An 18,919-nucleotide genomic window follows, 5' to 3' on the forward strand; every position below is an offset into this window, starting at 1 on the left:
GAAAATTGAAAATAATGCATCAAAACAGCAAATCAAGCAAGGAAATCACAAAATAAATTCTTATAATAATAATCTAATAATTTTGTTATTTCCTCGTTTGTGAATACACAACAAAGGAATAAATAACAAAAACCTAAGCTCAAGGAAATGCCGGGGGGTCGGGAGGGGCAGAGAATTTATTTTGTGATTTCCGCGCTTGATTTTCTGTTTTTATGCATTATTTCGTAGTTTCATTGAAGTATTGTAATCATTAATTTACGTTTTTCGGAGGCGGTCATGAATGCCTCGAGTCAAAAAGAAAGGAGTGTACAGAGGTCCCATCTAGTGGATGCATTGTAGATGGCGTGCGTGTAGATCCAGTGCGTCCAACATATGAACAAAATTCAAAAATAGACCCATTAATTGAAGGTGCGCCTCATAATTCAGTGTGCCTTTTAATGCGGAAAATTCGATACTAGTATACTTTGGGAAATAATCAACGAACAAGAAACTCGTAATTATTACTTATTTGTATGTATTTATAGAGCACTTTCAAACAGCCATCGCTGCACACAAAGTGCTGTACATGGAGCAACTAACATATACAACAGTAAAGCAAAACCACAAATCAGTATCAAAGATGGTAGAGAGCACCAAACAGCATAACTAAGATCATAATTTGGTCATGCTCAGGCAAATGCCAAAGAATACAAGTGAGTTTTGAGGTGGGTTTTAAAGATGGGCAGCGAGGAGACTTGCTGAATGTTCAGTGGGCGGTCATTCCAGAAAGGAAAGGACCAGCAACCCCTCTTAGCATCCGTTTAGTTCTTGTACTTGTACTAGTTCTTTAGTACTTCTAGTGTCTGGTCTACAGACCTGACGTGCGGGGCAGGTGTGGTAAGGTGGCGCGAGGTCATTTATAGATTTGAAAACAAATAATAGGATCTTAAAAATAACTCTAAAATGTATAGGGAGCCAGAGAAGAGATGCCAGAATAGGAGTTATGTGCTCCTTCATCGAGCCGAGATGTGACGAAGGCACAAATTACTGTCTCAAAGTGGTCTTGAGAGAGGGCTGCATTTGTCACCTGCAGCTGGGGTAGGAAGCACGTCCAGCTATAGCAGTGTTTTTCAAATAGTGGGGCGTTTTTGACCTCGGGAACATGCTTTTTAAATTTTTTTACTGTCCTAAAATAACTTGCAGTTGCACCTCCACTATGTTAGGGGGCAGTGGCGCTCTCATTGGCAGAGTTTGCACAGGGAGCTCTCTCAGGGAGGAAATATGACGAGGCATATGTAGAGCTTGGCTTCAATGTGCCTGTGGTGGCAGACGAGGGAAGATCGATGTGCTTACTTTGTCTAAAAATTTTGGTAGTGGACAGCATGAAGCCAAATAAATTAAGGCATTACAATACGGGGTGTAATAAAGACATTACACCCCAATCACGTTGATAAGCTGCTTGAGTTCTTTTCAGCGAAAATATGCCGAATATTGCCAACAATCATGCCGCTTTGTGACTGCTACTTCAGTAAACTAAAATATTTATTTCTTTTTTTTTTATTATCTTATACGTTAATAAGGATACAGTGTTATGCAAAGGTGTACTTAGTATAATTTGTCTATAAAATTCTTATATTTATGGCCATGCGGAGGCGGTGGCGGCGAGATATTTAACTCTTCCTTGGGGGGCATGACAGAAAATAATTGAAAACCACTGAGCTATAGCAAGTTTAGCAACAAGTGTCGGCTAGCTACTACTGCCTGTTAAACATGTTTCGGTTTAACTCAAGTCATTAATCAGAGCCTCCATCATCTCAATTCCACGGTGGCAAATAAGCAAACGTCTTAAAAATATTGTTTCACAAAGGGATTACAAGGAGTAATTAATAGAGTCAAAGATAGTGAATCCATGCTAATTGCCAAGATAACCTACGGGACTTTGCTTGGTTGACTGAGTCCACTTCACAGAGGTCTTGCTGGAACCACGTTAAAGTGTATTGTATCCATAGTTGAACAGCCAAATGGCAGGCGATGTAACAAGAAAATAATGCACATACAGCGAAAAAGGAAATGTTACAGCATCCTGTATGACAGCCAGGAGGAGTGGACTAGAAGAAAGGATATTAATAATATAAAACGATATTAATAATGAAAATAAGTGATTACTGGATATAGTATAATAAATGTTTATAATATTTCAAATGCTATTTGTTTTTACAATACAGTCCTGAATTGTGAGTTTGACTTTTGAGATCTGTACAAAAAAAATGTTGTCAACAATACATTGTAGCTTATCTTTATTTCTTTATTTAAAAAAAATCAGTGAGTGGTCATATTGTCATTTAAAAGATAAATTCATTATAACTTTCTTTAGATCAGCAGTTTGCGTTGTATGGCCTGGCATTTGTCTATCAGTCTATCCCCCTCTACACACAATTTTTGCCATCGTAAATTAACCCCACCACTCTTAGTCTTTGCCTCTTTGGACACACAAGCTGGATGACTTTTCAGTAGCAAGTTGACGTGACACTCCACTAACGCGATTTAGAAATAAGTGGTAGTCGAGGAAACTAGCAATTTTGTTTGTTTTTTGAGGGTGCTTGTGCGAATGAGCGAAAGGTGCTGTAACCCCCATCGACATCCGGTTGCATGGCACATTCAAACAACCATTCGCAATCACATTTGCACATCCGGTCGATTTAGAGTCTTCAATTAACTGACCCTGCATGTTTTTGGAAAATGGGACAAAATTCACGCAGGTACGGCGAGAACATGTAAACTCCATACAGAAAGGCCGGAGCCAGGATTTTAATCCACAATCTCTAATCTCTGAGGTGATGTGCAAACCACTTCTTCCCCATGCCATTTTCCACACAATGCCATCTTTTTTGTCATGTTGTTTGTTGATTATTCATCCTGAACTGCTGCTGATGATTATGACAGAGTTGTGTTCTGTTATATTGTGGTTTTGTATGATTGTATGTTGGGTTCTATAATTGTGATCTGATAATAGAATTATATTGTTTGAATTGCTTTTCAGACCTTTTACATATGAAGCAATATTAGGGTTTGCAAGTTTTTCCTAATCAAATTTTATTCTTATTGTACAGATCTCGTGGCTGGGACAAGAAAATGAAACACCAGTCTTTGGAGAGGGTAACAACATTGTTCCCACGATTCACGTCAGTGACCTTGCAAGGTCGGACACAATCGCATTACTCCAATTAATTTTTAAAACACATTTAATAAACTATTGAATTCCTGGAGAAATTGGCTGAAGAAAAAAAAGTGGAATGATTTGAAATGCTATTGAATGATCTGCAATGATAATGAATGACAGAAGTATATACAATGACATGGAATGAGCAGAACATGTCAAAGGTGGAATAGTTTGTATCGGTCAAAAAATGTAGAAAGGAGAAGATAAAACAAACAAAAAAAGACTTATTTTTAAATTTTAAAACTATGCAGCGGTAGGAATAACCTGAACAGTCTCTCTCTCATGGACGGTTGGAGGCTAAGATCAAGGCGGCTCGGAAAGATGTGAGCCAATTGACGGAGGCCCAGAGAGGTGTGATGAAAAGGCAGATACCCGAGAGGTACATCCAAATGACCATACCTGAAGCACTCGAAACTGCCAAACAAAGGCTCCAAGCCTTGTCCAGTCGCTTAAAGCGGTACACGAAAGAGAATGAGGCCAGACGAATAAACAGGCTGTTCGCAACACAACCTGCGAAAGTGTACGCTCAGTGGCAGGGTCCTGCAGTCGCACAAGACTGCAGGTCCCGACGTACCAACCTGTGCACAGCCTGGATTGATTACAAGAAAGCCTATGACTCGATGCCACATACATGGATCAATGAATGTCTGGAGTTGTATAAGGTGAACAGGACCCTAAGAACCTTCGTTGCAAACTCGATGACGATGTGGAAAATCACCTTGAAGCCAATGGCAAGCCACTTACCCAAGTGTCCATCAAATGTGGAATATACCAAGGTGATGCACTCTCCCCACTGCTGTTCTGCATAGGACTGAACCCCCTAAGTCAAGTAATCACCAAGACAGGCTATGGATACCGCCTCAGAAATGGAGCTACGATCAGTAACCTCCTCTACATGGATGACATAAAGCTGTATGCTAAGAGCGAAAGGGACATAGACTCCTTGATCCACACAACCAGGATCTACAGCAGCGACATCGGGATGTCATTTGGGCTTGAGAAATGTAGTCGGATGGTGACTAAGAGAGGAAAGGTAGTCCGCACTGAAGGAGTCTCACTCCCTGAAGGAACAATAGCAGACATTGAGGACAGCTACAAGTACCTCGGTATACCACAAGCCAATGGCAACCTCGAACTGGCAACAAGGAAAGCGGCTACGGCCAAATACCTCCAGCGAGTGAGGCAAGTCCTAAGAAGCCAGCTCAATGGCAAGAATAAGACCCGGGCAATAAACAGCTATGCCCTGCCAGTGATCAGATACCCTGCAGGAATAATAAGGTGGCCAAAGGAAGAGATTCAGACCACGGACGTTAAGACCCGAAAGCTCCTAACCATGCATGGAGGGTTCCATCCCAAATCCAGCACCCTGAGACTGTACACAAGCCGAAAGGAAGGAGGCCGGGGACTAGTGAGTGTGAGAGCCACTGTCCAGGATGAAACATCCAAGCTCCATGAATACATCAATGAGAAGGCTCCAACGGATGACGTACTCAGGGAATGTCTCAGACAATGTGAACAGAAGATGAGGCGCTGGAAGAGGGACCATCATGGGAGGACAAGCCCCTACACGGGATGTACCACCGGACCATAACTGAAGTGGCTGATCTCAAGAAGTCCTATCAGTGGCTAGAAAGGGCTGGCCTGAAGGACAGCACAGAGGCACTCATCCTGGCTGCTCAGGAGCAGGCCTTGAGCACCAGAGCCATTGAGGCCCAGATATACCACACCAGACAAGACCCAAGGTGTAGGTTGTGCAAAGAGGCACCTGAGACGATCCAACACATAACTGCAGGGTGTAAGATGCTGGCAGGGAAAGCCTACATGCAACGCCATAACCAGGTGGCTGGCATAGTCTACCGAAACATCTGTGCGGAGTATGGACTGGAAACCCCAAGGTCAAAATGGGAAACACCTCCGAAGGTGGTCGAGAATGACCGAGCGAAGATCCTGTGGGACTTCCAGATCCAGACTGACAAGATGGTAATGGCGAACCAACCAGATATCGTGATCATAGATAAAGGGCAGAGGAAAGCCGTTGTAGTGGATGTTGCGGTCCCAAGTGATGGAAACATCAGAAAGAAGGAACACGAGAAACTCGAGAAATACCAAGGGCTCAGGGAGGAGCTGGAGAGAGCCTGGAAGGTAAAGGGGACAGTCGTGCCTGTGGTGGTCGGAGCACTCGGGGCAGTGACCCCCAAACTAGATGAGTGGTTGCAACAGATCCCGGGAACAACATCGGACATCTCAGTCCAGAAATGTGCAGTGCTGGGAACAGCAAGGATACTGCGCAGAACCCTCAAGCTTCCTGGCCTCTGGTAGAGGACCCGAGCTGAATGAGGGACGGACACCACCCGAGGGGGGTGAGACGAGGAATTTTTTATTAGAGCTGTCAGTTTAGCGCGTTATTATCGGCATTAATTTAAATTAATTTTAGCGTGATAAAAAATTTTCTCGCGAGATTAATGCGGCAACACGTCACAGCGGATTTTACTTTGCTCTATAAAGAAACCAGAAATAAAACAACAAGCGCACTGCAAAAGTCCACACCCATGTCTGTTTTGCCAGGCGTGGCAGCGCAAGACAGCGAAAACGAATACTTAAAGAGTTTATTAATGGAAAGTTTACTTTTAAAAAGTTCCCAGTTTGTTCCACTGACAAGACCAAAGTTACCTGTATCTTTTGCAGTCGTAAACTGAGCTATCATCATAGCATGTCGAGTCTGAAATACCACATTGAGCTATCCAGCCGCCTAATATGTCCACTTTTCTTAGCCGCAATGATGCCTGACATGAGCTTCCATGTTGTCGAGAGACAGGTTATTGGCCGATGTATCTCCTACACATCCCTCACTTTATTTTATATATATATATATATATATATATATATATATATATATATATACTGTATTTTCACGACTATAAGGCGCCATTAAAAGTCTTAAATTTTCTCCAAAATGGACAGGACGCCTTATGGTGCGGAGCGTCCTTTATATGCGCTGAGTTCCAAAATCTGACTGACAGCGTGTCGGCTGTTTATATAGAGAAAAGGCGGAAGTGACTGTGGCCAGGCATGCGGGAGAGAATTCGGCCAATCAGGGAAGGGTGGGCGTGTATATATACATATATGGAGAGGGAGAGGGAGAGAGAGAGGACAGGCAAGCTAGTCCGCCAATGGTGAAGGGTGGGCGTGTAAGTGGACGCCTCAAGCCAGTACCAACACTTGTATAGAGTGTGGCAATGTGCATTGTTGCAAAACAACTCCGGTTTTGGTTTCTAAGAACCCCTGAAAATAAATTCGACAAAAAGACACGCCTACGAAGCTCAGTTCAAACTTAAAGCCACCGGTTATGCTTTTGGCATGCGTGCCCATCTCACAGCAGCGGTGAAAAAACAAGTCAAGCAAATGAACTCTGAGCTTGCCGTTATTCCCGGAGGCTTGACTAAAGAACTCCAACCGCTGGACATTGGCATCAACCGGGCGTTCAAAGTAAAGTTGCAAACGGCATGGGAACAATGGATGATCGGTGGCAAACACAACTTTACAAAGAGTGAGAGGCAGCACTTGGCGAGTTACGCCACAATACGCAACAACGAGAGGGAACGCAGCGTTTTTGATGGATTACGATACTTGCACAATTGTTCAATTCTTTCTACACACACACGCGCTGCCACCATGTTTCGCTCTGTTCTTTACTTTCAAATGTGGGAAAGCTTCACACGAGAGAAATGTTGACTTTGCTGTTGCTACTCCTTCTTTCCGCTCAGCAATGCGTAGCAACTCACACTAGCATGTGATGCATTCAATGACAACTGAGATGTGCAGTTGCTGCTTCTGATACAGAGGATGAGGACTTTGATGGATTTCTGGGTGATGATTGATCGATAAACGTGAGAACATTGTACGATGGCTAAATAAAATACACCCGAACTCAGTTCTGCTTTCGTTGCCTTTTTAAAAACGTGTTTTTATCTTATCTGTATGTCTTGGCATGCTACCGTATGCTTCAAGCTAACGTGTTAGAGTGCGCGCATGCATGCCGTATGTTTAAGCTGGCGTATGTTTTCATCCATCCATCCATTTTCTACCGCTTATCCGGGGCCGGGTCGCGGGGGCAACAGCTTTAGCAGGGAAGCCCAGACTTCCCTCTCCCTAGCTTCTTCTTCCAGCTCTCCCCGGGGGATCCCGAGGCGTTCCCAGGCCAGCTGGATGACATAGTCTCTCCAGCGTGTCCTGGGTCTTCCTCGGGGTCTCCTCCCGGTGGGACATGCCCGGAACACCTCACCAGGGAGGCGTTCAGGAGGCATCCGAATCAGATGCCCAAGCCACCTCATCTGGCTCCTCTCGATGTGGAGGAGAAGCGGCTCGACTCCGAGCCCCTCCCGGATGACCGAGCTTCTCACCTTATCTCTAAGGGAGTGCCCGGACACCCATCCATCCATCCATCCATCTTCTACCGCTTATCCGGGGCCGGGTCGCGGGGGCAACAGCTTTAGCAGGGAAGCCCAGACTTCCCTCTCCCTAGCTACTTCTTCCAGCTCTCCCCGGGGGATCCCGAGGCGTTCCCAGGCCAGCTGGGTGACATAGTCTCTTCAGTGTGTCCTGGGTCTTCCTCGGGGTCTCCTCCCGGTGGGACATGCCCGGAACACCTCACCAGGGAGGCGTTCAGGAGGCATCCGAATCAGATGCCCAAGCCACCTCATCTGGCTCCTCTCGATGTGGAGGAGAAGCGGCTCGACTCGGAGCCCCTCCCGGATGACCGAGCTTCTCACCTTATCTCTAAGGGAGAGCCCGGACACCCTGCGGAGAAAACTCATTTCGGCCGCTTGTATCCGGGATCTCGTTCTTTCGGTCACGACCCATAGCTCGTGACCATAGATGAGGGTTGGAAGGTAGATCGACCGGTAAATTGAGAGCTTCGCCCTTTGGCTCAGCTCCTTCTTCACCACGACAGACCGATACAACGTCCGCATCACAGCAGACGCTGCACCGATCCGCCTGTCGATCTCTCGCTCCCTCCTGCCCTCACTCGTGAACAAGACCCCAAGATACTTAAACTCCTCCACTTGGGGCAAGATCTCCCCCCCGACCTGGAGGGGGCACTCCACCCTTTTCCGACTGAGGACCATGGTTTCAGATTTGGAGGTGCTGATTTTCATCCCAACCGCTTCACACTCGGCTGCGAAACGCTCCAGTGAGAGTTGGAGAGCCCCGTTTGAAGGAGCCAACAGCACCACATCATCTGCAAAAAGCAGGGATGCAATACTGAGGCCACCAAAACGGACCCCCTCAACGCTTCGGCTGCGCCTAGAGATTCTGTCCATGAAGGTTATGAACAGAATCGGTGACAAAGGGCAGCCTTGGCGGAGTCCTACCCTCACTGGAAACGATTCCGACTTACTGCCGGCAATGCGGACCAAACTCTGACATCGGTGGTATAGTGACCGAACAGCCCGTATCAGGGGGTTCGGTACTCCATACCCACGAAGCACCCCCCACAGAACTCCCCGAGGGACACGGTCAAACGCCTTCTCCAAGTCCACAAAACACATGTAGACTGGTTGGGCCAATTCCCACATACCCTCAAGGACCCTGCTAAGGGTGTAGAGCTGGTCCACTGTTCCACGGCCGGGACGAAAACCACACTGCTCCTCCTCAATCTGAGGCTCGACTTCCTGACGGACCCTCCTCTCCAGCACCCCTGAATAGACCTTACCAGGGAGGCTGAGGAGTGTGATCCCTCTGTAGTTGGAACACACCCTCCGGTCCCCCTTTTTAAAAAGAGGGACTACCACCCCGGTCTGCCAATCCAGAGGCACTCTCCCCGTTGACCACGCGATGTTGCAGAGGCGTGTCAACCAGGACAGCCCCACAACATCCAGAACCTTGAGGAACTCCGGGCGGATCTCATCCACCCCTGGGGCCTTGCCACCGAGGAGCTTTTTAACCACATCGGTGACTTCAACCACAGAGATAGGAGAGCCCACCTCAGAGTCCCCAGGCTCTGCTTCCTCCAAGGAAGGCATGTTGGTGGAGTTGAGGAGGTCTTCGAAGTACTCTGCCCACCGGTTCACAACGTCCCGAGTCGAAGTCAGCAGCGCCCCATCCCCACTGTACACAGTGTTCGTGGTGCACTGCTTCCCCCTCCTGAGACGTCGGATGGTGGACCAGAATTTCCTCGAAGCCGTCCGGAAGTCGGCTTCCATGGCCTCACCGAACTCTTCCCATGCTCGGGTTTTTGCCTCGGCGACCACCGAAGCTGCGTTCCGTTTGGCCAGTCGGTACCCGTCAGCTGCCTCTGGGGTCCCACAGGCCATAAAGGCTCGATAGGACTCCTTCTTCAGCTTGACGGCATCCCTTACTGCTGGTGTCCACCAGCGAGTACGAGGGTTGCCGCCACGACAGGCACCAACCACCTTACGGCCACAACTCAGATTGGCCGCCTCAACAATAGAGGCACGGAACATGGTCCACTCGGACTCAATGTCCCCCGTCTCCCCCGGAACATGGGAAAAGCTCTGTCGGAGGTGGGAGTTGAAACTCCTTCTGACAGGGGATTCTGCCAGACGCTCCCAACAAACCCTCACAATACGTTTGGGTCTGCCAGGACGGACCGGCATCTTCCCCCACCATCGGAGCCTACTCACCACCAGGTGGTGATCAGTTGACAGCTCCGCCCCTCTCTTCACCCGAGTGTCCAGAACATGCGGCCGCAAATCCGATGACACGACCACAAGGTCGATCATCGAACTACGGCCTAGGGTGTCCTGGTGCCAAGTGCACACGTGGACACCCTTATGTTTGAACAAGGTGTTCGTTATGGACAGTCCGTGACGGGCACAGAAGTCCAATAACAAAACACCACTCGAGTTCTGATCGGGGGGGCCGTTCCTCCCAATCACGCCCCTCCAGGTCTCACTGTCATTGCCCACGTGAGCATTGAAGTCCCCCAGCAGAACAAGGGAGTCCCCAGCAGGAGTACTCTCCAGCACACCCTCCAAGGACTCCAAAAAGGGTGGGTATGCTGAGCTGCTGTTTGGTGCATATGCACAAACAACAGTCAGGACCCGTCCCCCCACCCGCAGGCGGAGGGATGCAACCCTCTCGTCCACCGGTGTGAACCCCAATGTACAGGCACTGAGCCGGGGGGCAATAAGTATGCCCACACCTGCTCTGCGCCTCTCACCGTGAGCAACTCCAGAGTAAAAGAGAGTCCAACCCCTCTCGAGAGGACTGGTACCAGAACCTAGGCTGTGTGTGGAGGCAAGTCCGACTATATCCAGTCGGAACTTCTCTGCCTCACACACCAGTTCGGGCTCCTTCCCTGCCAGAGAGGTGACATTCCATGTCCCAAGAGCTAGCTTCTGCAGCCGAGGATCGGACCGCCAGGGTCCCCGCCCTTGGCTGCCGCCCAGCTCGCATTGCACCCGACCCCTTTGACCCCTCCCACGGGTGGTGAGACCATGAGAAGGGGGACCCACGTTGCCTCTTCGGGCTGAGCCCGGCCGGGCCCCATGGGTGTAGGCCCGGCCACCAGGCGCTCGCCAACGAGCCCCACCTCCAGGCCTGGCTCCAGAGGGGGGCCCCGGTGACCCGCGTCCGGGCAAGGGAAACTGGATACCATCGATTTTATTTGATCGATTTGCCCGGACACCCTGCGGAGAAAACTCATTTCGGCCGCTTGTATCCGGGATCTCGTTCTTTCGGTCACGACCCATAGCTCGTGACCATAGATGAGGGTTGGAACGTAGATCGACCGGTAAATTGAGAGCTTTGCCCTTTGGCTCAGCTCCTTCTTCACCACGACAGACCGATACAACGTCCGCACGTATGTTTTACCACTGTAAAACTGCGGCCATTCGTACGATGCGTCCTGTGTATGTGTAAAATACAGAAATGTCACGCATTACTGAGACTGCGGCCATTAGTACGATGCGTCGAATAGTCGTGAAAATACGGTATATATAGATAGATATACACACGCACACGCACAGAAAACATTATCAGTATGATCATAACCAAGACTAGCTTCGGTTACTAGTGCAGAGGCAGAACAACAGTCAAAAGCGAAAGTGCTATTGTGCTATTTTAAATCATTTTTCTGATTAAATAACATGTTTGATGCAAGTTAAAGCTTCTTTTTTGGGTCTTCACCATGCTGTAATACAATATCCTCAATGGAAACATACCCGGACTGTTGTTTCAAGTCGCAAATATACAAAGTAGTAGCAAGTTCCTCAAGTCTAAATACCTCCTAGTTTGTTTTGATTCGATTAATTATCATCCCAATGATTAGCTTATTTACCATTGTTTTGGCTTCATTTCCACTGGCCTCGCAATGCCAGACAGTCTGGTCATATTTTAGTTTGTGATAAAACCATAATGTCAGGTTCCTGGGATTAACTGTTGAAAGGTTCCTTAAAAGTACAGGTATTAAGTCATTTATTTGCTCCTCAAATTAAGTCCTTGTTGTTCTTCAAAGAACAAAAAGATTCTTTTGAGCATTTAATATATTCTAAAATTCTAAAAATGACATATGCAGAGAGCACATATTTTGCAAGTATGCTTGTATTTTGTCCATATTTTAAATGGGATTCTTTTCATATATCTGATTAGGTAAGTGCATGGTCCTATGGTCCTATGGAAAAGTTGTAGCCCCCTCCAGGAATTAAGTTGCCCATCTGTTGCAGCACCGAGGCAAACAGAGCTGTCGTGTTGGTTTTTAAAATATGCACTTTATTAATTCGTGAAACACCCAAGAAAATACAGGCACGACTCTGTTGGAATACGTGCCTTTTTCAACGGCCGTGCAAATCGAGAGACGTTTCAGGGCCGCCTCTGAAAAAACGTAGATTACCGAATTGGCCCAAATATAAGACGGCCCTGATTATAAGGCGACCCCCTCTTTTTCAAGACTCAAATTTGAAAAAAGACTTTTTGAACACCAAATTATTTTTTATGCAGAAAATAATTACAGTACATCTGAAACAAATGATTATAACAATATATTTGAGAGAAAAAGCATGTTATTTTGCTTCATTCAAATCTTAATATCTGAACATTTAAATACGTAAATTAAAGTGCAATCATATTCGCTTCTGGATTTTGAAATGTAAATTACATCATAACTTCTCTTCAGCTGCCGGTTAACCTGGCCGATCTTCGACCCACTTTTCTCTAGATTGTTCAGGATTCAGGATACTTTATTCATCCCCGTGAGATTGTCGCTACGTTTCTCCATTTTCTGTTATCTATTCTATTATTTTCTTCTCTTTTTATTCTTTATGATGGGGGTTCACTTTGGCCTGGGGAGTTAAGTTCAGCATTCGCTTCAATGATATCTGGCGCCATCTAGCGTCAAGAATGGGTATAATGTCTAGACCCCAAAGATAAGACGACCCCCACTTATTTCAATGCAAAAAACACCGTCTTATATTCGGGCCAAGACGGTAAGGATTACTTCACTGACACTCAGAAAAGCGAAAACAATGCAACAAAACAGAAAATCAAGTGACTAACAAACATTCTCCTACATATCCCTCATTTAGAAAAGGCATGTTAATTTTTGCAATTTTATGTATGAATGTCACACAATTACTGTGATGATAAATGCTGAAATGCGCACATAAACATGTGTAAACCATTTTCTTGTCCACTTATCCTCACAAGGGTTGCGGGGCACGCTGCAGCTTTCTTCATGCAGGACAACACCCTGAACTGGTTGTCAGCCAATCGCAGCAAACTTGAATCCGTTGTGTATTTTTACTAGCAGCAACAACACTATGACAACAGTGCTTTAATATGGTCACGATGGTAACACTTAAACATTCAATGGACTGTATGAATGATATGAGCCACGTAATTATTATTATTTCTTGTGTGTTTATTTGTTTCTGTTGATATACCAAATAAATGTGAAGCCACATTTTTATGTAATGGTACTGCTAAGAAATAATAAAGGGAACACTGAAACAACACAATGTAACTTCAAATTACATCAAACAACATGGGATCAGTGACGGTATGAATGTGGATGTTTATGGTTATTCGTCTCTATATGTGCCCTGCGTCTGACTGGCAACCAGTTCAGGGCCAAGTCTTCCTTTTGCCTGAAGTCACCTGGGATAGCCTCCAGCAACACTCACAACCCTCTTCAGGAGAAGCGGTGGTGACAATAGATGGATGGATATATTAGCAGCCCTGTGACACTGTACAGGATAAGTAGTGTTGAAAATTGATACATGTATGGATATACAGTGCCCTCCATAAGTATTGGCACCCCTGGTTGAGATGTGTTTTTTAGCTTCCAATTATTTTATTTTTTTTCTAAATAATATGGGACCTTAATGGAAAAAAAGAGAAAAATCCAACCTTCAATACAAGTGCATTTATTCAGTGGGGAAAAAATCCCACATAAAGAAATAATTATTTGACATCAAATAATGTGTGTCACAATTATTAGCACCCCTGGTGTTAATATTTTGTACAACCCCCTTTTGCCAACAAAACAGCACCTAATCTTCTCCTATAATGTTTCACAAGATGGGAAAAGACAGAAAGAGGGATCTTCAGCCATTCCTCTTTGCAGAATCTCTCTAAATCATCCAGAGACCTGGGTCCTCTCCTCTGTACTCTCCTCTTCAGCTCACCCCACAGGTTCTCAATGGGGTTGAGGTCAGGGGACTGAGATGGCCATGGGAGGAGCTTGATTTTGTGTCTGGTGAACCATTTCTGTGTAGATTTGGCCATATGTTTAGGGTCATTGTCTTGCTGAAAGACCCAGTGACGACCCAGCTTCAGCTTTCGGGCAGAGGGCAACAGATTTTGATTTAAAATGTCCTGGTATTTCAAAGCATTCATGATGCCATGCACCCTAACAAGGTTCCCAGGGCCTTTGGAAGCGAAACAGCCCCACAGCATCACTGACCCACCCCCATACTTCACAGTGGGTATGAGGTGCTTTTCAGCATGCGCATCTTTCGTGGTACGCCAGACCCACTTAGAGTGTTTGTTGCCAAAAAGCTCAATCTTGGTCTCATCTGACCAAAGCACACGGTCCCAGTTGAAGCCCCAATACCGCTTGGCGAACTCCAGACGCTTGCGTTTATGATTGTGAGTGAGGAAAGGTTTTCTCCGTGCATGCCTCCCAAACAGCTTGTTGGCGTGTAGACAGCGCCTGATGGTTGATTTGGAGACTTTGTGACCCCAGGATGCTACCATTTGTTGTAATTCTGTAACAGTGAGCTTTGGAGATCTTTTGATTTCTCTTACCATCCTCCTCACTGTGCGTGGTGGCAAAATAAACTTGGCTCCTCGTCCAGGCTTGTTTACCACTGTTCCAGTTGTTTTGAACTTCTTAATTATTCCTCTCACAGTGGATATGGGCAGCTGCAGTTGAGTGGCAATCTTCTTGTAGCCTCTGCCTGACCTGTGAAGGTCGACGCACATCTGCCTCACTTGTATGCTGTGTTCCTTTGTCTTTCCCATGTTTAAGAGTGGATAAGAGAAATGGCCTCGGTGTCACGTCATATTTATACCCCAGGGAGACAGGAAGTGATGAATTACTAATTAAATGTTCCTACATACTCTGGTAAACTTTGTAAACTACTGTAGAAATGACAGAAATGCTTCAATTATGTTTATTTCCTGGGAATTGTTAAGGGTGCTAATAATTGTGACACACATTATTTGATGTCAAATAATTATTTCTTTATGTGGGATTTTTTCCCCACTGAATAAATGCACTTGTATTGAAGGTTGGATTTTTCTCTTTTTTTCCATTAAGGTCCCATATTATTTAGAAAAAAAATAAAATAATTGGAAGCTAAAAAACACATCTCAACCAGGGGTGCCAATACTTATGGAGGGCACTGTATTAATAATAATAATAATACATTTTATTTGAAAGCGCTTTTCATCTCACTCAAAGACACTTTACAAGAGCATAAAAACACAGGATAAAAATGTGCATTTAAAACAAACACATAATTTACAAAAGTTCATTTGGATGAACAAAAGAAAAATTGGTAAAAAAGATTAAAAGGTATTAAAAGCATAGCGGAACAGGTGAGTTTTTAGGGATGATTTGAAGGATTGGAGGTCAGTACAGTTGCGGATGTGTTGTTGTAGAGCGTTCCAGAGGGTGGGGGCGGCGACAGAGAAGGCTCGGTCCCCCAGGTTTTGAGCTTGGTCACGGGGATGGCGAGGAGGTTTGTGTTTGAGGAGCGGAGATTGCGGGAAGGAGTGTATAGGTAAAGAAGGTCGGAAATATAGGAGGGTGCCTGATTGTGAAGGGCTTTATAGGCGAGTATGAGCAGTTTAAATTGAATACGCTGGGGAACAGGGAGCCAGTGGAGGTTTTTAAGGATTGGGGTGATGTGATCACGAGTGCGGGTGTGGGTGAGTAGGCGGGCGGTGGCATTCTGGATGTACTGTAGTTTATTGAGGAGTTTGGAGGTTGTACCATAGAGAATGCTATTGCAGTAGTCAAGGCGGGAGGTGATGAAGGCGTGGATGAGGGTTTGAGCAGCTTTGAAAGAAAGTGATGGGCGCAGACGAGCAATGTTTTTGAGGTGGAAGAAAGCAGTTTTGGTGGTTTGGTTGATGTGTTGATCGAAAGAGAGGTTATTATCAAAAAGGACCCCGAGGTTGCGACAGTGAGAGTAGGGGGACAGGGTGAAGTTATCTATAGTGAGGGTAAAGTTGGTGGTTGATTGGGTGAGGGACCGAGGACCGATTATAAGCAGTTGAGATTGAGTACAGTTAAGAGTGAGAAAGTTTGTTTGCAACCAGGATTTGACATCTGAGAGACAGTTAGACAGGGTGGAGTGGGTTGTTGGGGTAAATGCAGGGGACTGTTCTGGCTCAATTCCTGTTCATCCTCTACACCTCGGACTTCAGACATGTCACTCCAAACTGCCACCTTCAGAAGTTCTCCGATGACTCTGCGATTGTTGGCCTCATTACAGAAGGGGACGATCGGGAGTACAGGGGACTGACAAAGGACTTTGTGGACTGGTGCCAGCAGAATCTCCTCCAGATCAACCCTAGGAAAACTAAGGAGTTGGTTGTGGATTTCTGCAGGAAAAAGTCCTCACCAGCACCGATGAACATCCAGGGTATGGACATAGAGAGGGTGACCTCTTACAAGTACCTTGGTGTTCTTCTGAACGACAAACTGGACTGGTCTACAAACACGGACACCCTGATTAGGAAAGGACAGAGCCGACTCTTCCTACTCAGGAAACTGAGGTCTTTTGGGGTTCAGGGGTCACTCCTTAAGACGTTCTATAACTCGGTGGTGGCCTCGGCCATCCATTATGGCATTGTCTGCTGGTCAGGCAGCATCTCAGCCCGGGACAGAAAGAGACTGGAGCGACTGGTCAGGAAGGCGAGTTCTGTCCTGGGTTGCTCCCTTGACACTCTGGAGGAGGTGGGCAACAGAAGGATGCTAACTAAGCTAAAAGCTATGATGGCCAGTCCCTCCCACCCCCTCCAGCCCGCCCTGACAGCACTTGGTAGCTCCTTCAGCCAGAGACTGTTACACCCGCGCTGCAAGAAGGAGAGATACCGACGCTCGTTCCTACCGACTGCTGTCAGGCTGATGAATAAAAAATAACAACCATAATAATAATAATAATTAAATGATGTGAAGGAAAATTGTAAATAGTACTGCGATTTATCCATTTTGTGTTCATATTGCATTTAATTGAAAGATGTTTGCTGTTTTTTTTTCTCTTTCTTCTTTCTACATACATTCTTGCTGCTGTAGGCTGTAAATTTCCCCAGTGTGGGACGAATAAAGGATATCTTATCTTATCTTATCTTATCTTATCTTAAATGATTTGGTGGATATGTACAATTGGACATCATCAACGTAGCAGTGGAACTGGAGACCATGATGACGTATGATTTGGCCGAGGGGTAAAAGATAGAGAATGAAGAGAAGTGGACCAAGCACAGAACCCTGGGGGGCACCTTGGGACAGTGGGGCAGTGTAGGAAGAGCAGTTGTTTATGTGTATGAATTGTTTCCTGTCTGTGAGATAAGAGTGTAGCCAGGTAAGGACTTTGTCGGTGATGTTTAGGGATTGTAGGCAAGAGAGTAGGATGGAATGGTTGATGGTGTCAAAGGCAGCTGTAAGGTCAAGAAGGATGAGGATGGAGAGTAGGCCGGAGTCAGAGGCGAGGAGGAGGTCATTGGTGATTTTAAGGAGGGCTGTTTCAGTGCTGTGTTGTGTGCGGAATCCAGATTGAAATTGTTCAAAAAGCTGGTTGTTGTTTAGGTAGGTTTTAATTTGAGATGTGACGGCACGTTCTATGACTTTGGACAGAAAGGGAAGGTTGGAGATGGGTCGAAAGTTGCTCATAATGTCAGGGTTGAGTCCCGGTTTTTTGATGATGGGGGTTACGGCAGCCAGTTTGAGTGAGGAGGGGACATAGGCTTGAGGGAGGAGTTGACAATGTTCATGACGGGGTGGGAGATGGTGGGAAAGCAGTGCTTGACGAAGGAAGATGGGATGGGATCCAGTGTGCAGGTGGAGGAGTTCATTGTTGAAATGATATTGGTGAGTTTGGCTATGGAGACAGGTGTGAATTCAGAGAGAGGTGAAGTAGTTGGAGTGATGGATGCTGGTAGGAAGGGAGGGAGGACAGGTGAGGTGGTGAGTGAACTGTAGAGGATGTCGATTTTGGATAGAAAATGGGATAGGAATGAGTTGCATTTGTCAACGGTGAAAGAGGTTGAAATATTGTCGCTGGGTTTGAGGAGTTTGTTGACGGTGGAGAAGAGAGCCTTTTGGTTGTTGGAGTCGGTGTGGATTAGGTTGGAGTAGTAGGTGGAACGGCTGGAGTTGAGTGCGGTCTTGTATAACTGAAGGTGATCAGTGTAGGCGAGGAGATGAACAGTTAAACCAGATTTTTTATAGAGTCTTTCTAAATGGCGTTTTCGGGTTTTAAGTTTGCGGAGTTCTGGGGTCTACCAGGGGGCTGAGCGAGTGAAGGAGACAGATTTGGTTTTGATGGGGGCGAGTTGGTTAAGACAGGAGGAGAGAGTGCTGTTGTAGTAGTTGGTGAGAACAGTGGGGTCATGGGACAGTGGAGGAGGTAGTATGGACAAGTGGTTGAGGACGGAGGTAGAGAAGTCAGTTGGGGAAACGGATTTGAGGTTTCTGAATGATATGGTGCGCTTTACCTTGGGAATGGGGGTAGGGAGGTGGAGGTCCAGAGTGATAGCCAGGTGATCGGAAATGTTGAGGTTGGTGCTAGAGAGTACCGTATTTTCACGACTATAAGGCGCCATTAAAAGTCTTAAATTTTCTCCAAAATGGACAGGACGCCTTATGGTGCGGAGCGTCCTTTATATGCGCTGAGTTCCAAAATCTGACTGACAGCCGACACGCTGTTTATATAGAGAAAAGGCGGAAGTGACTGTGGCCAGGAATGCGGAAAAGAAGTCGGCCAATCAGGGAAGGGTGGGCGTGTATATATACATATATGGAGAGGGAGAGAGAGAGAGAGGGGGAGAGAGAGGACAGACAAGCTAGTCCGCCAATGGTGCAGGGTGGGCGTGTAAGTGGACGCCTCAAGCCAGTACCAACACTTGTTTAGCGTGTGGCAATGTGCATTGTTGCAAAACAACTCCGGTTTTGGTTTCTAAGAACCCCTGAAAATAAATTCGACAAAAAGACACGCCTACGAAGCTCAGTTCAAACTTAAAGCCACC

At 46.2% G+C, this 18,919-nt stretch overlaps 1 protein-coding gene across 3 annotated transcripts in view; it reads left to right on the top strand.

Moving 5' to 3' along the window:
* ak7b (adenylate kinase 7b) overlaps positions 1–18,919 on the top strand; it is a 65,672-nt gene that overhangs the window by 7,203 nt on the left and 39,550 nt on the right. For all 3 annotated transcript variants that reach the window (XM_052085741.1, XM_052085742.1, XM_052085743.1), the window contains one exon: positions 3,090–3,178. In XM_052085741.1, the coding sequence (XP_051941701.1) occupies positions 3,090–3,178 (89 nt within the window). The remainder of the gene's footprint in view (positions 1–3,089; positions 3,179–18,919) is intronic.

The sequence above is a fragment of the Hippocampus zosterae genome, chromosome 14 (genome assembly GCF_025434085.1).
Source record: "Hippocampus zosterae strain Florida chromosome 14, ASM2543408v3, whole genome shotgun sequence".
Taxonomy (NCBI): Eukaryota; Metazoa; Chordata; class Actinopteri; order Syngnathiformes; family Syngnathidae; genus Hippocampus; species Hippocampus zosterae.